Source organism: Mytilus trossulus, chromosome 1, assembly GCF_036588685.1.
Source record: "Mytilus trossulus isolate FHL-02 chromosome 1, PNRI_Mtr1.1.1.hap1, whole genome shotgun sequence".
Lineage (NCBI taxonomy): Eukaryota > Metazoa > Mollusca > Bivalvia > Mytilida > Mytilidae > Mytilus > Mytilus trossulus.
In genome coordinates, this window is record NC_086373.1 from 87,545,765 (window position 1) to 87,571,592 (window position 25,828).

The 25,828-nt window shown below is 30.9% G+C and overlaps 2 protein-coding genes across 4 annotated transcripts in view; one reads left to right on the forward strand and one right to left on the reverse strand.

The window, feature by feature from the left end:
• LOC134688305 (synapsin-like) overlaps positions 1-25,828 on the forward strand; it is a 105,733-nt gene that overhangs the window by 33,871 nt on the left and 46,034 nt on the right. For all 3 annotated transcript variants that reach the window (XM_063548893.1, XM_063548902.1, XM_063548885.1), the window contains 3 exons: positions 6,970-7,061; positions 8,040-8,190; positions 11,568-11,657. In XM_063548893.1, coding sequence (XP_063404963.1) covers positions 6,970-7,061; positions 8,040-8,190; positions 11,568-11,657 — 333 coding nt within the window. The remainder of the gene's footprint in view (positions 1-6,969; positions 7,062-8,039; positions 8,191-11,567; positions 11,658-25,828) is intronic.
• LOC134710840 (metalloproteinase inhibitor 3-like) lies at positions 12,765-19,887 on the reverse strand. The gene is made up of 5 exons (XM_063571245.1): positions 19,747-19,887; positions 18,565-18,728; positions 15,404-15,509; positions 14,481-14,602; positions 12,765-13,042 (listed from the first exon to the last, which is right to left on the reverse strand). Exons 1-5 carry the CDS (start codon positions 19,865-19,867, stop codon positions 12,827-12,829), a joined length of 729 nt encoding a protein of 242 aa, XP_063427315.1. The 5' UTR covers positions 19,868-19,887; the 3' UTR covers positions 12,765-12,826.

Consider the following 25,828-nt stretch of genomic DNA (forward strand, 5'->3'; position numbering starts at 1 on the left):
CAGTATTTGGTCTTTATTTTTGCAGGAATTTGGATTTGACTGTGGTGGGTCATCAACAATAGACCATTGTCTGAACATCTTCAAAGTTGTGTATCAATTTAAAAGAGAATATCAAACTTATGTCATCATCATCAAATTCCCTAAAGGTTAAAACTAGATCTAACTATCTTCCAGGCAATTATTGCATATTAAAAGTCAGACACTTTGATTATAAGCCGTTTTAAAAAAGCTAACATTTTAATTATTTTCGTTAAAAATTGTCATTAAATTACTAAAACAAAAAATCTCTTCACTGTCGATGCATTGCATTTTGAAAATCTTCAAAGTAAAGAGCATCAATAATTTATTTAACAAAGAAAAACAAATTATTTGACATTCATGATAAAACATATTTATGAAAATATTTATCATGTTTATTGTTTGCTTAAATTTGTGCAGCAAATATTTTAATCTCATCAGAATAGATGGAGGGTAGGAGGGGTCCTGATCCTGAAATCCCGGGCTTAAAAATATGAAATCCCGAAATCCCGGGCTTAAAAACATGAAATCCCGATGTCCCGAGATTCGAAAAAAGAATTCCTGGATCTTGAAAGGGTCAATCCCAAAATCCTGAGCTTAAAACACCAGATCTTGGAGTCCTGATACAGGTCTTATCCCCCCTCAAAATAGAGTAATTGAATGAGAGAAAAAAAGGAAGGAAATGATCATATTGCTATTCTTTAACAATGTAATAGTCCTATATAAAATGAAGTACACAAGGCCATACTTAAAAATGTTTTGGTTTGCCCAAACCCTACCCAAAGGTTGAGACAGTGGGTAGGTAGGTAGGCATTTTCTTTTATTTTTTTGAAAAAAAGAAATTGAAGTATTAGATGTTTATAAGTATTCATGCCTATTTGATTAAAAAAAAATTCTTCAAATCAGGACAATAAAAGAATTTGAGTAGGCAGCTTTTTTCTGGGTAGGTAGCGTTTGGGCAAACAAACCTATTATTTATTATGGCCCAATCACAAATCAAGGAAATCTTTAACAAGATTTTGCACCTAACGCTAGTAGGATCAGTAATACTTTGCTAGATATAGATATTAGTACTATTTATATGTATTGATGGTGTTAACCAGCTTTAGACAATTACGTCTCTCTGATTTCACTTCCATAAACATATAAAAAATACATGATGAACATTAAATGGAACATTAATAACTCCCACTAGACTGGCTGTTCCATGACTAAATGGTACGTTATTTAATTAAAGTCACAACTCATGTTTTTATTGTTACAAATTGTCAACTCCATTGAGACAAAAATAGCAGCACATCAGTTGATTTTACTGAGTCATTTTCATTCATTTTAATTGTGTTATTCAGGATATTGGGTCTTTGTATTTAGGTAAAAACTATCCACATTTTGTCACAATGTCTGATGAAGAAGATTTTTTTACATAAAATCTATAATTTAAAATGACTATATACTAGAATAACAGAATTCAATTTGTATGTTTTTAATCTGAGTTTCAGATACCCTAGTTCTGTCTGTCTATAGGTCTGATTTTATACCTAGTCTTATTATACTTAAGTCTGCTTTTTTCTTTGACATTATATATGAGGATAGGCTCCTTATCAGTCTGTAACATTTGAGTTTTAGTTCTGGTTGAGATTTTTTTAGCAAAAGTTGTGGCCATCGAGCATGTATAGAAAATTGCTTTTATATAGAGGGATAATTCTATTATGCATGTACTGATTTAAACGGATAGTAGCTACGATTTTCATTAAAATTACTTTTTTAATCTATATGTCAGATTTTGTACAAAAAGTTTAATAAATATGATTAACACAACTACTGGTTACTTTTCATTTATCATTTAGAAGCTTTTTAACGTTTAACACCTAAATTTATTTCTTGTCTATAGACAATAATTCGATGTTAAGCCCAACCCTTATTCATATGACCTATGTTGATTTGAACTTTTCAGTTCCCGATGCGCAATCGCACATTGTGCCTCGAAGGGAAACTTGTCGAACAGGGGAATGTTATCGCGGAAATGGTACGTGAATCTACAGTTTCTGCAAGAAAAGAAACAAAAAAAGAGGTGCAGACAAATTATTTAAATTAAAAATAAAAAACGGCGATGAGATCGATAATTTAAATCACTCAAAACACCTGCGACGGAGGCTAAGTCAGGCAGAAGTAGCCGACGGTTTGCGTAACTTGTTTACATTACTTAAAAATTCCAGATCATATGAAAATAAATCGCAACGTATTTATTATTGTCAAAAAATATGTTAATAGATTTACGGGCAGGAATCTCCCACCTTAGAAGAAATTAGAAATCAACAGCTACAATTTAGTATTATTCTTCATGTGTATCCTGCATGGAGGCCCCTATTCTACACACAAACACGTGTATACGTTATCGGCATGGTTTGGTCATACAAATGTAATAACAAGTGTATAATATCGCCATTGCTGGAGAATCTTGGGTTGGAATAATATGCCGGTTTTTGTTATATTTTTTATTTACATTATTTGTTAAATTGCGTCAAATATGTAAGTTAAATATAAAGTTATTATCAAATACGTAAGAAAACAAAAAGCACGTGTTCATATCTATTTATATCTTGGTTAGCTCACTTGCTGTGTCGGCAAAGTTCGGGAAGTAAACCCGATGCATAATTAATGAGATGAATAGGCACGCAACACGATATGAATTATCAATTATTAACACTTCTGCAGTTTATGAAAACATTCTAGCGATCTTATTGCTTATTTTTAGTACATATCTTTGATATTTGAAGCTTAAAAACTTGTTCATAATTTTGTCAAAATCGTAGCTACTATCCCTTTAAGTGTTTTGCTACTTGCTAGATTAGGTTAAACATGGTAGAAAATGACACTTTTGAAATAAGTGGAAAACTATGATTTTCAGATAATTTCATTTACAAAATCATCTGTCAGATAATTCTATTCTCTTTCTGTTATTTTTGAATCAATAGATAATTTAGGTATCTATTCATATGATAAGAAGTTTTCAAATCAAGTTTGTTATTTAGTTCTGGTAGAGTGACACTATTGAGGGGTTGTGGTCATTGGACATAGAAAAATGCTAGAGAAACTAGTTTTTCTTCAATTATTTCTGTGTTGCCTGAACCAATTGATTCGATATTTAGTATATAATAGTCATATTATTAGAAGTAATAGATTTAATAAGTGTTTTCATTCTGGTTGAGTTATTTTGTAGCTGTTGGCATCACAAGACATAAAAAAAAAAAGCTTGAAAATATCAGGATGTTTTCAGAAAAAAGTGATTCAATTCTTGCGATGTTGTGTTATGCCTGCAATTATACAAAAACCATCATATTTACCTCAGATAAATATGCTGACTTGAACAATAAAAAGATTGAAATACCCTTCTTTATCAATTACAATACTCCCAATATGAAAATACACTAAACTTCCAAAATTTGATATTTGTCTTTAAAGTGTAAATTCATCCAATGTAATAGCTAAATGGAGATATTTTTACTGTATAAACCATTCCCTTAGAATACTTGCTACATTTATCATTCAATATGTTATGGACTTGTGATTCAAGAAATATGGGACATACAATGTCATTATAAGTGAAATTATAAATAAAAGGGAGGAAAAGGGGTTGGGGGAGTGGAGGAGATATACAATTCTTTCTGTAATGCTTCCTTGGATTATAAGGCTTATTTAGTTGAATTAAGAGGGTCAAGTAAATCTATTGCTCATGATGCAGCTGTTTATACAAAATGCAACAAATCCAAAAACTGAAGAGAAAAATAGACAAACAATGTTTAACAGAGCAATAAACTGCTATACTTTTGCAATATAGTTCAGTAAAAGACAGGTTTTTGATTGCTCAGCATTAATTCCCTCATCTATTTGCAGTATTGATGGATTTTTTCAGATATTTTGTTTATTCTCTTGGTATTTAATGTTTGTAGATGGAATATATCAAGGAGTTTTAGACTTTAAACTGTTTGCTTTTCATTGACAATAATGTATCACTTCAGTGGTGTGTTTGATAATTATGTGTTTTATAGCTTGGATGATTAGATCCCTTCATTGCCATTTCTATGTTTATAATAACAGATTTGGAAGGAACTATTATGCAGAATAGTAATCATTTCTGTCAATAATATTCAGCTGAAAAATTGTCTTCCTTTCATTTAAGATATAAAAAAGCCAATAATGCTATTGGTATCTGATCTGTAAAAACTTGGTCATTGTGTTCACAAGCCTAAGGAAGGCAAATTTCCATTGTAAAAATTTATTTTTCTAGGACCTATATCATTCCTGAAATAAAATAAATGAAAAGCTTTCTATTTAGGTATAGGTCAATGTATTGCCTTCTACAATGTGAACTAGCACATTTATCTGGTACAGCATGATTGTCTATATTACAAAGCCTGGTTCATCCTAATATCACTTTAAGAAGAAGAAGAAAAATGGCAAAAGATAGGGAGGAGACCATCAAAAATGAATCAACAAAATGATTGACAACAGTCTACAAAACATTACACAAAAAATATAAAGACTGAGCAACACAAACTCCACAAAAACAGTGAGCTGTACGAGGGCAATCAAGGTTCTATTCCCCTAAGAGCACTGTACATGGTACTATGGGAGAATAGGCAGATCCTGTTTAACATGTGGCCAATCATACCCTGCACATAAAACATTTTTTGGGGTTTTATAGTAATTATGGTAATGTCTGTCTGTCTAGTATCTGCATCTCCATGTGCCTTGTAAATGCAAATCCCTCATACTGCCCGCCATTGTGAAAACAGGATATACATTTTAATCTCATTCCAATATTTCAAAGGGGAGATAATCAAATTTACTGATTTTAGTACATTGATTGCATTGCATTGCAGGGGGCATCCGAATGTGAGTTCACACAATTCTAGTTTAGAACTGAATGTAAAGAAAGTAATATAAGACTCCCTTTGGTGCCTCTGGTCCTATTGATTACTGAGATGTTTTATCTTCTGTCTGTAGATGATGGATCATTCAATTAAGTCCTTTTTATTCATATATTTCTCTTTATTGTATACCATATATATCTGACAGAATGTTGATGTTGTCAAAGCCAGAGAGTTGGTGAAAGAGGTTTATAGTGATTGAATATTCTGGTCATTCTCTGTGTGAAAGGACAGGTTGATACTTGATAATGGGTCATGTGATTAAGGATTCTGTTCCAGTCACAATACATTGATTAGTAAAGGATTTAGTCTCACTAGCGATAAACTGCTGTAGGCAGGACATCAGGGTTTGCATTGAGCAATATTGCTGTTGTGCCAGTATAAAAAAACATTTCATATTCCTAAATTACAAGGCCTGAATCTTCAAATGTTGGTCATTAAAAGTTTACTCCCCCTGGCCAGCATGAGAGCTTTTCCTATTATTTTGCAACCATTTACTATCACCAATCTTTAGAAAGTGAAGTTTCAGGCAATAATAATGTGTTGACATTTGGTATTTATTGTTTGTATACAAATTATCAAAGATTTCTGATTATGGACTTTATATAAATGACTTTATTTGACCTAATTACAAATTTGGACTTCTCTATTTTCTTCCAACATATATAATAAACTACATTGGGAGCAAATTTACTACATTAAATATCAACACTAAACCAGCCAAACCTTAATTGACTATATAGGTTTGTCAGTGGTTTTCTCTTGGCACTCCAGTTTCCTCCACCAATAAAAACTGGCCGCAACGAAGTAGCCCAAAAGAACTGCTTAAAAGTGGCATTAAAACCATGTGCCTTAAAAAAACAGTACACTGGTTTTTAGTTAGAAACAGCTATTGTCACTGAATCACTGGTAATCTTTACAAACATTTCTGCTGATTTGACTTTAAATTCCTATGTGATGATAATAACCTTAAATGGCATTAATGATATACCTAGTCAGCATTAAGTTAGCTCTGTTTAATATCTAACTGTTAAGAACCTGCCCGATTTAGATACCTTGGCATCATAGACTTGACTGTTACAAATCAAACTATAGACTTGGCTGTAATTAATCCAATACTTTGACAAGGTTGTTATTGATCCTGACATAACTTCATGGTTTATGTATGTCCTAGGCTAGTATTGACCAGTCAGTAAGGATAGCACTTCAAGTTAATTGATATAAGTTTATTGCATTGAACATGGGGGTATATGATGATAAATAAAGACAATTTGTGGTAAATCATTGTGATAAAGTGACTTCGAATTTATAAATATAAATCAAAAGCTGTTTCAATTATGAATGATTAATTTCAGTACTGTAATATTGATTTTGAATCATGCCTAAAACTACTCATTACTTACTATTCTTCGCTAATTATTTCTTTCTATATTATCATTCTACCTACACAACTATATCCCAAACTCTGACTGACCAATAAATTGTCAGACAAAAAATCCTTTGGTTAATTCAGACAAACCATAAAACAGTTTGTCACAGACTGCTATACAGAGCATTTGTCTGGCATAATCTTACATAGCTGTGGTTTTAAGATTTTACTGTCCTCTTTGTAAAAATGGTCTAGGTCCTTAGTATATAAACTTTATAAATTTTTATGCTATATTACAGTTTGAACCCTACCCTACGGTTAAACTAAACAAGGAAATGACACTGTTTAACCGATGTATTGTCAGTTGATGTTTTTGATTGAGGTAATTGTCAATGAAGCTGTTCATGTTCACTTCAACCAAAACTTTGTATGCATGGTCTTTATACTGTAGACTTGTAAGAATTTTTGCCAAACTACTTCCTAATTTAAAAAAAAACTCTTTTATATGTAACACATCAAATCCAACATTGTCAATTATTGGAGAAGCCAAAAATCTTAAGGTTTAGCATAGCACACACTGATTTTAAATAATGATTTTAGGTTAAAGAAATAAAAAGTGTGATATTATTTATTCCTCCTCTTTTTTTTCAGGCAGAATTTAAAGAAATAAATTTAGCTTCCTATTCTGATACTGGTACAATGGTAGATATACAAGTGACGCGTAGTGGAACTAAAGTTGTAAGGTGGGTTGCTTATTTATGTGTAGTTGAATTAAAGTTAAAAGTGTCAAAGTTGTAAGGACGTCACATGTAAACATGTGTTTTTTATAAGTAAAGATAGATGAACATTATTATTTGGAACTTAACTTGAAAGGTATTTAATTTATCAACAAGTGTTTAGAGTGCAATATTAAGTTCTTAGGTAAGCAACATACATACTATGTAGTGGAACTCAAATTTAACAATTATATATAGAAATAAAAAGATGAGTTTTGAGTGCTAATAAGACAACTCTGCACAAGACTCACAGAACTTAACAACTATTGGTTATGGTATGGCCTCCATCAATGAGCAAAACATATACTGCATAGTAAGCGATAAAAGGCTTTAAAATGACAAATGTAAAACAACTCAAACAAAAAAACCAACAAAGCTTCTTTCAATTCGCAAGCCAAATTAAAAAAGAAAACTTTAAAACATATTTAGGAACAAACATATCGGTATATAATCATTATAAAAAAAGTACCCATTACACACATCAGGAACTCAGGATCCCTGTGTCTTGACATTGCCAAAACAATAGATACAAAACATCTGCCCTGAATAATTCACTTGAATCATAAATTGTCAAAAGACATAAAAAAAAAAAACATCTAAAACTGCAGATGAATTTCCAGACTTGGGATTAGTATTATGAGATATCCTGCAAATAGTTTTCAGAATATTCTAGTTTATGTTTGATTTCTATATGCAATTATCAACACTACTCGCATCAGTTTTCTATAGATTTTTTACATAGAAAAAAGCTTGAATAGGAAAATGTTGTGTTTACATGCAACTTATACCTTTTTGTAGATGAGTGTACCAGGTTTTGATGTCTGTATGTAAACTAGTGTATATCTTTCCTAATTTGGATATGTTTTGTTTTCTTATTTTGTTGATACATTGTAAATGTATATCCAACACATCTTCTTTTATTACATTTGTGTATTTTATTTTCAGGTCATTTAAACCAGATTTTTTATTAATTCGACAGTATGTACGAGATGCCTCGGAAGACTGGAGAAGTATTTTAATAGGTTTCCAGTATGGTGATATACCCAGCATCAACTCATTACATTCTATATATAACTTCCAAGACCGACCATGGGTGGTAAACATTTACTTATTATGTATTATACTGTGACAATGAATCTTTTCATGTGTTGATTGTCCCCTAAAAGCACATAGAAGGGGGGGGGGGGGATGGGGACATACAAATGGAGTTATGTCCCTTGAAAATTAAAAAAATATTATAGTAAATTAAAATGTAAATATTCTTAAGTGAACATTTCTTTTAGGAAACATATTTCAAGTTTCTATAAGCAATGCATCAAATACTTTCAAAAATCAGTGCAAATTATTTATTCTTAAAGGAGTTATGCCCCTTTGAAATGTAATTATATGAAAATTGCAATTATAGCACTATAACCCCAAATTTCTTGTACTATTGATATGAAATTCACATGAAAGGTTTATATCATTCAGTACAAATGTCAGCAATGATTTGGACATATGTGAAAATCAAGGTTTAACAAATATTTTTATGCAAGTTATGTTTCATCAGATAAAAGACCTTTATAAAGTTTACTAGTTTGGTCTGTGCCAATAATTCAAAAACTTTATATGATTTGTTAGATATGAATTTCCATGCAAAAAAATATTATAAAAATGTATACCTTGTTAACTACAAGGTTCTCAGTCAAGGATAGCCATGTGACTTTAACCTTACTAATTCTATGAATATTCATTTGGTCTGAGAAAGTGATATTTTAAATTAAATAAAATACTATCAGAACGTACAGAATAAACAATTAACTATTGGCCTAGTTAGCATTGATTTGAAAGAAACAGAAGGAAATCTAATCATGAATTCTCCAGAAACAAATTACCTAATCAAGAAATATTTGATTTAAGAAGTAAATGTCATTAAACTATAACTGTTCAAATCAACTATAAAAACTTTGTTACATGGGTCCAGATTGTGATGGGAAGTAAGAAGAAAAAACCTTCCTTTGAAATTAAATCTTGAATTCTTAGTTTGCGAAGAAAGTTTTTTTTCTTGAATCACTGTTAGGCAGTTTACTAAAATCCTGAATTCCTGATGGTCTAGATTTTCCATAAACAAATACTATAAGCTCAGCCACAATGTTAAAAAAAAAGTCCTTCCAACCCATTATCATGATATCAGAGAGAGAGTGGAAGAGTATTCTTCTAAAATCTTTTCATCAGATTAAATTACATTGACAAATGCATGGTACCAAGTTAATTAAAATCTTTCCTGAAATGACCCTACAATACTCTTTGGAAAACATATAGTTTTTAAAAAAAATCACAAATAACCAATAATTATGACAATGCACTATAAATACTGTGGATTCTTTATTATTCGTTGGATACCAATTTTCGTTGGTTTCGTGGGTACAGGTGAACCATGAATATAAATTCTCAACGAATTACCACTTCTTTAAAGGCTTTAAAAGCAGAGATTGGAAAAACCATGAAATCAAATATCCACGAAAATGCAAGTTTTCATTGATCCATGAAAATTGATATCCACGAAAATAAATGAATCCTCAGTATTTTGCTTTGGTGAAGGAATATCATATGTGATACAATTATGGCATCATACTTTACAAAGTTAATTGGCTGATTGGTTGTTGCTAGCTTTACTTCCAGTGGCCAACATATTTGACCACATTTAGCAATTTAAAACACATAAAAAGAAAACAAAACAAAAATCATGAAATGAGTCGACAGCCCTTCCAAAACAAATTAAGTGGACATAGGGTGCATAATTGTATTATGAGTAGTATAGATCAGATATAACTTTTGCTCTGGTTCACATACTATTTAATGCCATGTTGCAATTTCTTTGTGTACAAGCATTACTGTTTTCTGTTCTGTTTTCAGCCATTTTTGTGAGTATCAGACTTTTTTTGGTGCAAGGAGTATAGTATTGGATCTTGGATTGCTTAATTAAATGGCTCATTTATTTATTACTCGCTGGCTTTGGGTATTTGCACATGTATTCCTACTATTTCTAACAGCAAATATAAAAAAGAAGATGTGGTATGATTGCCAATGAGACAACTATCCACAAAAGACCAAAATGACACAGACATTAACAACTATAGGTCACCATATGGCCTTCAACAATGAGCAAAGCTCCCCAGTGATTAAAGATAACACATTTTGTTGAAAATGCACACATTTAAAAAAATTACATTAGCAACATTCTCTAAGGTTTTTGTCTGTTATCTTTTTTCTGCTTAAAGAGAAGTTTTCTTGTATCAGGCTTAACAGCCATCTGATAAGAATAAGTAATATGAAAATCTTGTAAATTTCATTGGCCTTATCTTGCAATTTGTCACAAAATTGCAACATTACCATAGGCTATTTGTTTAGTCAATGATGTTTTAAAGTTTGAGTTCACATTTCTCACTTGGCAACAGAAATTTGTGATTTTCTTCAATATTATACAATACTCTCATGTTTTTTCTGAAACCATTCTCTATTGTCATTTTTATTCCATTTTGAATCGTACAAAAAGCTTGAAAACATCTGGAGTTAACAGTAACCTGTGTTTCTGACAAAACTCTTTATTCTCAATATTCTAAGAGGGCTTATTTTCAAACTGAAGATAGCAGAACAGAAAAAAAAATAACTGGGACAAAAATACTTTTTACCAGAAGAAAAATCACTATGACAGAAATTATTTATACTGTAAGAGAAATCGTCTAGATAACAAGAGAGAATTAAATATCGCTTTTTATCAGCTGGATATATTTGATTTCAATAATTTTAATAAAAGAGTGTTCCTATAATTAAGATACATCTAACAGCTAATTATATGAAAGATGAAATGATGTGTAAAACAATATGGTTTTAATTAATTTTTGTAGATTGTGATGAATTGAACATCATTTTTTCTTAAAAAGACAATTGATAGTTTAGAAAATTGTCATGTTCTTATGATCACAGAAATTTGATATCCTTTCAACATTGATTTGTTTTTTACATTTTGAGGAAATTACATAATAATTGCGAAATGAATTATAAAAAATGGATAAAAAGAAACATATTTTTTAATATTTTTTGTGGCATGGCATTTCAAACTATGCTAGCAAATCTGATCAATATAAAATTAACATTGAGTGTTCATGTTGCTGTGAAAAATTTTGATAAATATAGAAATAAGAAGATGTGGTATGGGAGACAAATCTCCTTCAGAGTCCAAAGGATGTAGAGCAACTATAGGTCACAGTAATGAGACAAATCAATACCGTTTAAAAAAAATGGTCAGACTATCTCAATTATTCTTAACTTTGATAGCATGTTCATTTTGTATAGTTACCTTAAATTTCTGTTCATTTGAATATTATTTATGTAAAATAAATATCTCGAATTCTGACATTCCATTGATTTGGGGGTGGTTTGCATGTTCCCAAAGTTCTTTCATTGATGCTCAATATTTATTATCTTTTACAGTTAGCACAACTAGTCAAATTACAGAAGAAATTAGGAAAAGAAAACTTCCCATTAATAGAACAAGCATACTATCCTAACCATCGTGAAATGGTAAGTATTTTATGGAAAGGAACGTCACATATATATATAATGTACCAGCTTGACAACAGCTTGCTATTTTTTATGTCCATATTATAAATAGAGTTTGTTAACATTATACTGACCACTTCAGTCAGTCACAAAAGGTTGAAAACTTTCTCCTGGCTATACAGATTTTGCTTACTTTTGTATAGAAAGTTAAACTCATCACAACAATTAGACAGGGATTACTTATGAAAAAGACAATAGCATGAGTGGAAGACACATTTTGAAGTATATCCACCTGTTGAAGTTTTTATTTTTGTGGTGTACTTGTAAAGATTTTTTCTCTGTTCCTATTAAATGTCAGAGCTTAATCAAGTATCGTAAAGTAGAAACCCAACCATACTGTTTAATGTTTACTTGATATATTCTGATGGGTAAGGCTGTGTCCCACTTGGATAAGTCAAAACTGTACAATAAAAATAAATAAGAGATGGAAACACAAAATTTTATTATGATAATATATAAATACATCGATCTGATACCATCCATTTCCGTTTGGATTTATTTTAACCTACCAAGCTTAGCAAGAGTTGTGTCCTTTGGTCTAACAAACTTCTAGTTATTGTTTGAGTCGAACTACAGGTATCTCAAAATATTTCTCTGGTCTGACTGACTTGGAGATAACGAGAGATGTCTGTAGTTTCATCTAGGGCTAATAGTTGGAAACTATTGACCAGTCAAATAGTGCAATGCTCACAGTGAAAATATTGTGTACTCATTTTATATAGGAAATGACAACTGAGGTATAATAATAAATGATAAATTATAATGTACACGGATAACACTTGAGTTCAGTATTTTTGTGTTTTTATTTTTTTTGATACGAACAAAACTTTGAAAAAATATTTTGATACAACAGTAAAACCGTACTTAAAAAAACAATAAACTAAAACTTTTTTAACTTTTTTAAGGAAGTTTATTTTGTATCACTGCAGATTGGCAATCAAAATGTTTCTACTGTAGAAAGCTTTATTTCCTGTGATCTATAACTAAAAACTTTTTCGAAGAATAGTATAACATATTTATGTTTAATTTTTTTTTAAAACTAAATGGACTTTAACAGAGGAAGACGTTTCAATGTATTTGAAGAGAAATTAATTATTTAGATCAGAAAGTAAATAAATTTTGTCCAATTATTAATTTTTCCTTTTCCTTTTCCTCTTATTCCTGCGAAGCTTTCGATTACTTTGTTTTATACATTTATTGAAGTCTTGATTTTGCTTCCAATGGCAATTGTCTGAGTGTGGTCTATGGTCACATATTCCATAATCTCTATAACATCCCCATATTTCATGTCTGAATTCACAATTTTTACTATGATTTCTACAGTTTCTTCCAGTGCAGTGTTTAATCTGAAATACAGGATTTATAAGTAAACATATGATGTAAAAAAGTTATAAATACATATGCTTGCAAATCTTTAAGTATATCCAAATTTTGGCATCTGTTACATGTACATGTCAACTTTTATGCCCCACCCACTGTAGTAGAGGTACATTATGTATTCTGGTCTGTGAGTCTGTTTGTCCGTCTGTCCGTCCATTCATCTGTCTCGCTTCAGGTTAAAGTTTCGGTCAAGGTAGTTATGGAAGAAGTTGAAGTCCAATCAACTTGAAACTTAGTACACACTAGAACACAACCATGATATCGGGGGTTCATGACTGAATTAAAGTATATAACCATGCATAAGCCTTATAGTATTGGCATTGTCATATGATAAAGTCATGCCAATTATAAGATGGACTGTTTTCTCTGCTTTCAAAATCTTTCTGTTTGAACCCCTCAACCTGGAATTTATCAATTATTGGTAATATTAATTATGTGGACAACAAAAGGGCCTGAAATGGAGTATTTTTTAATCAACAGCATTGTCCTATATCAGTTATAAATAAAGTTGAATTCTTTGATTTGCTGTTTTACGTCATGCCGGCTAACAAATTGAAAACTGTACCTATACGCCTTATTTTCAGATTTTTATGCCCCACCTACGATAGTTGAGGGGCATTATGTTTTCTGGTCTGTGCGTCCGTTCGTCCATCCGTTTGTCCGTCTGTCCTGCTTCAGGTTAAAGTTTTTGATCAAGGTAGTTTTTGATGAAGTTGAAGTCCAATCAACTTCAAACTTAGTACACATGTTCCCTATGATATGATCTTTCTAAATTTAATGCCAAATTGGAGTTTTTATCCCAATGTCAGGGTCCACTGAACATAGAAAATGATAGTGCGAGTGGGGCATTCGTGTACTGAGGACACATTCTTGTTAGTATTTGTATTGTCATCTTAGACATTCATACTGATTAAAATACTACATAAGGGAACAATGTGAAAATGACTGAATTTAAATTAAATTAGTAGTGTCAACCCTGTTGTTATGACCCGTGTATATAGCAAAATCCTAAATACACTGTATGGTGGTGCGCCTGTCAGATGCGGAACGTACAGATAAGGTAATAGGTAACAGGTGAATATACTATTGGGATTCAACCCAGAACTTGTTAATTATTGGCAATATTAATTATGTGGACAACAAAAGGGTCTGGAGTGGTGTAGTTTCATTGTCCTATATTAGCTATGTATAAGGTTAAATTCTTTGATTTGTCTTTTTTACCCCATGACAGCTGACAAATTTGACCTTGTTATTTAAGTTCTATAGATGTTAACTATGATATGATCCTTCTAATTTCAATGCCAAATTACAGTTTTGGTACCAATTTCACGATCCACTGAACATGACAACATTATAAATTCCAAGTAAGTTTCATCAGTTTATTTTACAACAGAATTAACTTACTTGACAATTACAGTTTTGTCTATATTTTTTGTTCAGACCATTCAGGTTTTGTTTTGTTAGACTCTTGAATTCCTGTACCCAACTGCAACCATCTATCCATAACTCTGTGTTGATAACATCACCTAATAACAAAAATAGATCTGTACAGTTAAGGAATAAAAGTTTGGCTGTTAGAGATATATCAGTTAATTGAAACTTATCACTATAAATGCTTTTTCTGCAGAAATTTATAATTTAAATGAATGGAGATTTTGAGAAATTTGTAATCAAAATTTATAGAAAAATTAATATTTTTCATAATATAAAAAAAGAAGATGTGGTATGATTTCCAATGAGACAACTCTCCACAAGAGACCAAAAGACACCGAAATTCACAACTACAGGTCACTCTGCCGCCTTCAACAATTAGCAAAGCCCTTTCTACATAGTCATTTGTAAAAGGGCAAGGCCCAAAAATGATAATGTCAAACGAGAAAACTAACGACCTTATTTATGTCCAAAAAATGAACAAAAAAACAAATATGTGACACATAAACAAATGACAACCACTGAATTTTGAAGTGCCTTCCCTGTATGCCATTATGTGATCGTAATGATGTCATTTATTTATTGGGGGATGGGAAATTATAACAGTGTTTAAATTGATATTACTTGATTTGAATCACTAGTTTGTAGATTTTCAATAATCCTTAAATAAATCTATACTTGTTTAAAAAATAGTTGCTAGCATCATTTATGGTAGTAATGTCTGTTAGACTGCCACAAAATTGATATGGTTGGTAAAAAATGAATGTCTTTTTAAAGCAACATTTCCTGTATTGACAATACTTAGGAAAATTGTAGTATTTTGTGTGCTGTTCTTTTTAATTTATATATAATTTTTTTATATCTATGGTTAAAATCACTATTAAATATTCTTATACCTGCTAAAATATACACTCTTTTTTTCTTCAGTATAACACCACAACTTTTGTATGAACCAGGGGTCATAACTAACTTTATATTGGCCTGCTTAAACTTTTTACTATTCTGAAAAACAAAATGTATATATAATGTTGGTACCCACATTACTAATAGGATACAGTGTTACTTACATTGCTAGGTTGACATCCTGTTATTCCTTTAAAATTATATATAATACTACTTCCACCAATTATGGATAGAGAGACCTTAGTATTGTAACCACTAGAAAGTTGACATTTAAAAAATTGAGAAGATTTAGATATCAATTTTGATGCTGTAAATTGAAAAAAACACGGTTTTTATGCCCTGCCTACGATAGTAGAGGGGCATTTTGTTTTCTGGTCTGTGCATAAGTTCGTTCACTCGTCTGTCTGTCTGTCCCATTTCAAGTTAAAGTTTTGGTTAAAGGTTTTGATCAAGGTAGTTTTTGATGAAGATGAAGTCCAATCAACTTGAAACTTAGTACACATGTTCCCTATGATATGATCTTTCTAATTTTAATGTCAAATTAGAGTTTTTACCCCAATTGCAAGTTCAACTGAACATAGAAAATGATAGTGCAAGTAGGGCATCTGTGTACTGGGGACACATTCTTGTTTTTTTTTTTATTGAATTGAATGCTACTAAATATAGAAGTATTGATATAACTTGTAGAACAGTATGTTTCTTTGCACATTTAAATTTGATATTATTAAATTAAACTTTCTCCTGTCATGATTTTCATTAAACATTTCCACCAGACCTTCTGCTAATAAAAATCGATCATGTGTTGATTTGATATTTTCCCTTAAAGGGAATATTACTTTCACTGTTGTTTATGATTCCTTTGATATTTTCCTCATTGTCATAATGCATTTCTAACATGAAGCAATGTTAACCCTTTCCTCCATGGTTTTTTTTCTAGCATACTTGATTTGCATAGGATTTTTTCAATAAAAAAAAATCATCAGATTTAAAGTATTAATGCATTGTGAAAATGAAGATTTCATCAATAAAATTCAAATCAGATATTCTCATGAATATCCTTTTCATATTGGATACAATTTGTTTTAAGTCTGATGCAGACATTTTGTAGTCAAAGAGTTTCAACTGAGGTCCTACACATGCATCAAAAGGCGTCATTATGGAGTAAAGGGGGTGGCGTCAAAAAGCGTCATTATGGAGGAAAGGGGGTGGCGTCAAAAAGCGTCATTATGGAGTAAAGGGGGTGGCGCCAAAAAGCGTCATTATGTAGGAAAGGGGGTGGCGTCAAAAAGCGTCATTATGGAGTAAAGGGGGTGGTGTCAAAAAGGGTCATTATGGAGGAAAGGATTAAGCAGTAGTTAATCAATCAATCACTTTTGAATTTGCTATTTTCTTTCCTTTAAGGGATAAACTGATAATGGTTTAAGGAGGCTCGCGGGTATAAGATTTTTAGAAAAAAAACAAATTTTTATTTTACACTACAAATTCTATTAATTACCTTCAGTAGTTGTTACATTATCTTATGGTACAAAAAGTATTCCAAAAAATCAATTCGTGTTGACCCCAGGTGACTTTTAAAATGTCGATATCATTGAAAAAGCTCTAAATTATCTCCCTTTGGTTCAAAAATGCCTTTTTTTGGCATTAAAATTGAAATATCTTTTTTAACTCATCGGTGACCTATATTTTTTATTGTTGTTTTCTAATAAGCTGTACATAAAGTAAATAATTGTAAAATTTAAGCGATTTCTGTAATTTTGTTATTTTTTTTATTTCGATATTACCGCTATTTCTCCTATTAGTTCAACAGAAAAAAAGGACATGAACAAAAATGTATGCATTTTTTTACGGCAGATTGTGAGCGTAAATGAACGGTGACCCCATTTTTTTATTTCATTTTTCTATTAAGGATAAGATAAAGTTCATTCATAGAAAAATATAGAGATATCTTATATTAAACAAAAAATTTCATTTAGACCCGCGAGCCCCCTTAAGTTGTCATTTATCTTTAATCATTGTGTTATATAATGTAACATTAAGTTTTTCTCAAGAAATAAACATGCATATTATATAGAATTAATGGAGAGATTATTCATAGATTCCATGTAAACACTCAATATTCAAGCCTGTTATAAAGATTTATCTGTTGCAGACATTCATTACAATAAATGACCAACATAATATGCAATTAAACTTAGATTTTACATGAAACATGGTAGTTTAGTATTTGACATTCTTGTTGTAAAAAACTAAGAATATGTGGTAGAAAAACCTACTAAACTTCAAAAGTGTTGAGAAAGTCTGTGTTCATACATATTCAGTAGATTTTGGAAAATCGTTAAATCATTCTTGTATTATAAACTTTGTATTTGGAGTCAAAGTCAGCAATTTGACATTGCTATGTATGATTACATCCTGCGCAGCTAAAGGGACTTAGCTATGTATTTATATAACTCTGTGTATTAAAACAGGTGCCCCTCAGCAAGAGTTATGCCCTATTTTTGATATGCCATTCACATGCAAGTTCGCCAAAAATAAGTTCATCTTCGTTGAATTTAGGCAACCAAAATTGAATTAATGTAGGGCAAACCTTGTCTCATTTTCTATTTTTAAATAGTCAGTTGAGTTAATGTTACTACTATGTCCAAGTAAAAAGTATCTGTAAATTATGAAATCATCAAATTGATGCATAAGGAATTGTAAAGATTGTTCATTTTGTTATTTCATCAACAGTGTGTTGTGAACAAGCCTGTCAGGAAAGAAATATAGATATAAACAAAACCTTGCAAACATTAACTAGTCTGACTAGAAAATTTCTAATCTGGGGCATAGGTCTAGTGGCTTATGGTGCAGACTGCCCTAAAGCAGCCCTATTATTCTCTTTTCTTTACTTTATTAGCAATTAATTCTGCACTTTTGGTCTATTTTTCTTTATCTATACACCACTTTCACACCTTATTTTCCTCCATTAGTATATCTATTTTTGATTTTGGGATATTTAATGGGTGTATTCCATTATTTGTATTTTGTATGGTAGTGTAGTAAATCACAATGTGGTATTGTTTATAATACAAATCAAAAGAACTTTATGGTATGTTCTGAGTGTCAATAATGTTAAATTTTGCATCATTCCAAAAGTAACGTTAATCCTCCCTACCTTGTATATCCTCAATATTTTAATTTTGTAGGTTCTGCTTAAGATGATTTTCTTTGGTGTTCTTCTATATAAAACTGTGTCCGGATTATAATTTTTAGAAAGATATTGCTTGTATCCATTTTCTGCTAAATTTTCTTTGATTGCCTTTACCATTACTTTTATAACTGAAAATGAAATGTGAAATATAATTGGTGGTTTATTGTTTTTGGTCAGTATCAAGAAATACACAGAATGTCGAAAACTATTTTTCTTTGTGCTGAGTTGAATTATATAAGGAAAAGAATGATGAACAGAAAAGATCTTTCTTTTATCAGTTTCTTTTAATTGATTATTTTGAAATATCAATTCAATTAGTATTCTTTATTTAATGTGTAATTTCTGTTGTTTCTCATAACTATGTATGATTTGACGTCTACACCTAAACAATACTACTACTGCAAGGGAGATAATCAAACTTACCATAATTATGTGTACAGAAGGCAGTTTGTGGATGTTTAAGGGCATACGATACAGTTACAGGGGAGGTCATGACGTTGCTAACGTAAAATGTTATTTTCGCGACGTCAAACTGTGACATATCAGGAAAAGATGCATTTTCGACTGATTTTTATCATTCAAACTGATTTAATTTGAAAACGAGTTCATGGACCCCTATTTTTCAAAACTGCAATTTGTTTCATTTTGCAGGGAGATTATGTGACCCAAATTTCATAAAACTGTAAATAGAGGATTTTTTAACTTTTTTATAAACATGCAGCAAAAAATGACGTATTTTCCTCAATTCATGAACATTTGATAAATATGAGTTACTTCTCAATAAAAAATGCATAATTTTTTAGGATACAAATGTACTAATGAAATACAGAAATTACAGATTATTTAACATAAAACAATTTGTGTTTATCTTTTATAACAAAAAAGTTATGTCTTTCTTTTGAAAAAGAAATTACAGCCACAAATCTGAATTTTGAGCAAATATACAAAATTTCGACCTCATTTTACTCAAAAAGTAGCACATGAAGATATAGATTTTATTACATATTTGATTTAATCAGGTAAAATATAGCCTATATATATATGCAAATTTTACGAACTTGTAAATACAGGATCAAAACTGTATCGTATGCCCTTAATTTGACATCTACACCCAGATACTCATGCAAGGGAGATAATCACACTTACCATAATTATGTGTACAGAAGGCAGTTTGTGGATGTTTGATTTGACATCTACACCCAGATAATGCTAGGCCTGCAAGGGAGATAATAATTGTGACCACAATTAGAATTCTTATGTACCCCATGGTAGGGTTATCTGGTTCACTTCCTTCCCTAAAATTGAAATTTGTTGAAAAAGTTAGCCTTGCCAGTGGTTGTTTATTATAGGTTTTATAATGCATGTAATGAGGGAGATGATATATCACTTTATAATTGAGTATAAAAAAGAAGATATGGTATGATTGCCAATGAGACAACTGTCCACAAGAGACCAAAATGAAACACACATTAACTATAGGTCACCATACTGCTTTCGACAATGAGCAAAGCCCATACCGCATAGTCGGCTATAAAAGGCCCCATTATGACAGTGTTAAACAATTCAAACGAGAAAACTAACAGCCTTATTTAAATTAAAAAATGCCCGAAAAGCAAAAATGTAACACATAAGCAAACGACAACCACTGAATTACAGGCTCCTGACTTGGGACAGGCAGTGAGTGTTTGTATTTCATTAGATCACATACCAAAAAAATGTATGTCTGTTGCCATGCACAAAATGTAATCGTCTTAACCTTTGAAAGTAATTTTTGACCTAATGAATCCAATGGAAATGTTGTTATATTGTCTATCAAATTAACGTAGATTTCCATATTACTTTTTTCGTATCCCATTTCATGCATTGTGATAGGACAAATATCTATTCAAGATAAATTAACTAAACCATAAGAGAATTTATTATACCATCACACACCAACTCTAAGAAATGAGGTTCAATTGCAACCACTTCCTCTATCCATACATTCATCTGTTACAAATATTTATTTTGTTACACTTCACTTTTGTCAGGAACAACTCAGCAGAATGACTTTGTATTTGGAACTAAGCTTGATAATGATAAGTTTTAAAGTGTAAATGCTTGCAGTATTGTCATGAGAATTGATTCCTGTTTACCGGTACTTTGAATTTTTATGCCCCAATGTTTTCTGGTCTGTGCATACATATGATTGTCTGTCCGTCCATTTTTCTGTCCTGCTTTAGGCTAAAGTTTTTGGTCAAGGTAGTTTTTGATGAAGTTGGAGTCCAATCAACTTAAAACTTAGGACACAGATATGTATGATTGTTCTGATTTTAATGCCAAATTACAGTTTTTGACCCAAACTTCACGGTCCACTGGACATAGAAAATGATAGTGTGAGTGGGGCATGGACACATTCTTGTTCTTTTTTTAGCTACTGTCTCATTGTTGAAGTACTTATATACTATATAGTACACTTGTTCTATGATATGATTTTTCTAATTTTAATGCAAAATTAGAGTTAATATCACAATGTCACGGTCCACTGAACATAGAAAAAGATAGTGCGAGTGGGACATCCGTGTACTTAGGACACATTCTTGTTTTTATCTTTTTTATGGAAAAATTAATTGAACTGTCCATATATGTATCACCAGTCATCAGACTTCAAGATATTCCTTTAAGAAGTCTTCTTGTGTCAATTTTGAGACTTATCAACAGTCCAGCCCAAAAATGACCAGAAAGATTAAAAAAAAAAGATATAAATTTGTTAAAAATTAATATTTTTTGTCTTAAAATGACAGATGTGCTGACTTATTTTGTCATGAATGCTGATATTGATCTTATTTTAAGGTTTACTGGTGTTTAATGATGACTTCCAGATGTCCATACTTATTTTTATTTCCCTGTTGATATTGATTTGATTTTAGGGTTTACTAGTGTATAAAGATGACATACAGATCAATTTTGCATTTCTTCTTATTAATTGAACTTCCTGTAATACAAGTTTGAATTTTATTTAATGGGGATTTTACTTGAATGATTCAACAAATACAACCTAAACAATCAGGCTTCTTACTAATGTGTATGATGTCCATTTTTACTGAACTAGTATACATTTTTGTTTAGGAACCAGCTGAAGCACGCCTCTAGGTGTGGGAGTTTCTCGCTGCATTGAAGACCCAATTAAATTTTATAAGAACTGTAATTTTCACAAATTGGTCCATGCCTTCAAAATGAGGATGTGATTTTTCTTTAACCTACTTCTGATAGAATAAAATGATTTTATGAAAATGTTTTTTTCTTTATATGTTACTGGCTGTTTATCGACATTCATGTCAAACAAATACATCCAGTTTCATATTATAGATCTTTTTCAAACAAACAAAAAACACAAAACCATTATTACAAATAAGATTGATCTTGATACTGACTTTACTTATTCTTGAAATACTGAGTTCGTCCTTCTTTTTTTTTTTGCCTTTTCTGGGAATATTCTAGCTTGTCCTTTATTACATGTGGAAATTTTGCAATTGATTCAGTTGTGAGATATAACTTACAACCATAGTTCAGAAAGGGGAGGATTTAACATTTTCATTCACTCTGTCTGAAGTCAGAAACAGTTACAGTTTCTTTAACTAAAATATCACAATGTTTTGTCCTTAAGGGCATTTGGTATTGAAGAGCCTTTGTCTGATTTTTCACTCCTGGCTGCAACTTGAGCTGTACAGCTTCACATATGAAAATACACTTGTCTAAGAAGATATAGTATGATTGACAATGAGAAAACTCTTGACCAGAGAACAAATTCAAAGAGAGATGTGTGTACAAAACAATGAATGAAAAAGTAAAACAATATACATGATCTGATGGTCCCAACTGTCCCCTCAGTGCATTGAGTGTTAAACAACAAGAACAATATGCTGAACACCAAACATACACCACTTTATAATCACATTTTAACACTCAAGATATTTATTTTATTTTTTTGTGTTGTTGGATGACTGTCTCATTGGTGAATACTGTAAATTCAGAAATTATTGGGTGAATTTTTTATTGCGATTTTGTCATTTTTAAGTTAAAAAAATGCAATTTTGATTTTTAAGAAAAATGGTTCATATAAAAAAAATCAAAATCAAGTTTCAATTAATGCGATTATAACCATGTCCCATTTTTCGCAATAATAAAAACATTGCAACAATTCATGAATTTATACAGTACCCAGGACCCTCTTTATTCTTACGTTCAGGATTTAAATTGGATAAAGATGTAAATATGTGATTTTATTTGAGTATTTTTAAAGTCTCAAAAGAGGATGTTATATTTAAGGTCTTATTCTGAAAACAGCAAAAAGATGATACATGTAATATGCAAAAAATTAATTAAAAAAAATAAAGGCACACTTCATTGAAGGATATAAATGTAAATTTTAAAAACAACATACCTTTAATTCCATTGACCAACTATCACTGAAGAATCATAAACCCTATCCCCTATAAATCATTTCGATAATCTGTAATGACATCGTATGTCGGAGGTTTTTACGTCAATATTAAAAATCTTGTTACGACAATGAAAAACTGACAATAGATGAATTATTAGTATGGATAACTTTAAAGAGAAACTCCTCAACCTATTGTTTGAAAAGATATATTTTAGGATGAATACGAATATAGATGAAACTTCTTAGGTGGCTTCTGTAAAGTTCAAATATTTATAGCAGATATAAAAAAAAAAAGAGAGAGAGAGAGTGAAATCAGTATTGAAAGTTCAAACAGCAATATCTTAAATTTTGAAAATTCACCAATAGTAGATTTGTAGCATAGGAAAATTAAAGCATCAAGAGACAGCCATTCAGTCTTCACCAAACACCATAATACTATTTACCAACAACATTTGGAGGACCCCATACAACCTTCACTAGACAGACATCTTTAAGCAACCATCACAATCTTTAAAAAACATTAATATATTGAGGCTACCATATAATCTTAAAAGAGCATTGACATCTTGAGGCCACCATACAATCTTCCCCAAACATAGGCACCTTGAAGCCACCATATAATTTTCACCAAACACAACATCTTGAGTCCAATTTACAATTTTCACCAAACATAAACATCAAAAGGCCAACATACAATTTTCACCAAACATAGATATCTAGATGTTAATTATGAAGGTTAATGCTTTTCTCTTGGATCGGTTCCACATGATAGGTTCTATGGCTTGATATTGAGTCTGTTCCCCCAAAACATATTTGCCAATACCTACATACCTACATTGAAATTGTCACAAATGCTGTCTTATGGAGAGTTGTCTCAGTGGCAATCATACCACATCTTCTTTTTTTATGTAAGTGACATTAAACACCAACAATCAATCATTAAATCACTTATAATAAATTTTATGAACTAAATTGATTGACCAGTCTTTAAAACTTGTCAACAAGAGCAAATTACTTCAATCAAAATTAATTTCAATGTATCTCACTCTTAAAACAATGTAAATTGGTATGCATTAAGGAAACTCAGACTGATCTGATATTTCTATAGTACAACAATTTTACATGATAAAAAACCCAGCCAATTTGTTGGTAGACCATAAAGATACTGAAAGGATCTGATTTCCGCTTCCTATGTGATTTCGGATTTCCCTAAGGATCTGTACAAATATCAAATAAGTGTTGGTAATTTCTCTTTGTTCTCAAACTGTGTCTTGGTATAAAGGTTAAGTCACATAATTCTAGTTCTTTATAATTTTCCTTGGTTCTTTTGTCAAATAAGTGTTGATAATTATCGTTGACCTTTAACTTATCTTTTATAAAGGTTATGTGACAAAATTCTAATTTTTCATAATTTTCCCTCATTTTTTTTGTTAAATATGTGTTAATAATTTCTTTTTGTCCTTGAACCATTGGCCCCTCAGAACAGCTAGTCTATAATATGGAGGTAAAAAATAAGAAGTAAATGTTTGGATGAGAAGGGTCAGAAAATAAGTCTCAATATTGAATTCCAAAGATCCAAGTCTTTTAAATTGATGCTTTAGGGATCTTATCTAATGAAATGTACACTTTCCTAACAGACATGTCTTTGTATAATTGTATAAATATTAAGCCATATAATTCAAGACTCTTTCTTTTTTCAAAAGCGAGATTTTTGCCATATAAGTTTATTAGTCTGGTCATTAACTTATTATACCCCAAGCGACATAGTTGCAGTGGGTAGGTAATACGCTTTTGACCTTTCTGTCTGTCTTTCACTCCATCAGTCATATTCTTGTCATCACAACTCCTCTGAAACCGCACAACAGAATTTCATGAAACTTTGTAGATAATAAGAATGTGCATATCAACAGGAAATTATTATGCCCCACTTATGATAGTAGAGGGGCATTATGTTTTCTGGTGTGTGGGTCCGTTAGTTCATCTTTTCATCCATTTGTTTGTCCATCAGTCTGTCCCACTTCACGTATAAAGTTTTATGACAGGTAATTTTTTTATAAAGTTGAAGTCCAATCAACTTGAAACTTAGAACACATGTTCCCTATGATGTGATCTTTTTCATTTACGGAGGCTCGAGGGTATAAAAATTTCAGAAAAATTAAGCATTTGTTTTTCATTGCAAATTTTATTTGTTACCTTTTGTAGTTGTTACTTTATCATATGGTACAAAAATCATTCAAAACAATCAATTTGTGTTGGCCCCAGGTGACTTTTAAAATGTATACATCATTGAAAAAGTCCCAAATTATCTCCCTTTGGTGGAAAAATGCCATTTTTTGGCTATACAATTGAAATATCTTTTTCAACTCATCAGTGACCTATATTTTTTAATATAATTTCCATATAAGCTGTACTTAAACTAAATTATTGTAAAATTTGAGCGATTTCTGTAATAAATTTCTTTTTTTATTTCAATGTTAACTTTATTTCTCTTATTACTTCAACAGAAAAAAAACACTTTTACATTATGTATGCTTCTTTCGAAGGCAGATTGTAAGCGCAAATGAATGGTGACCCCACTTTTTTATTTTATTTTTCTATTAACTTTAAGATAAAGTTCATTTATAGAAAAATATAGAGAAATCCTTTATAAATGATTTAGACCCGCGAACCCCCTTAAATTCCAAATTAGATTTTTGACTCCCAATTTCATTGGTCCACTGAACATAGAAAATGCTAGTGCAAGTTTCTGGTTAAAGTTTTTAGTCAAGTTAGTTTTTGATGAAGTTGAAATCCAATCAACTCTAA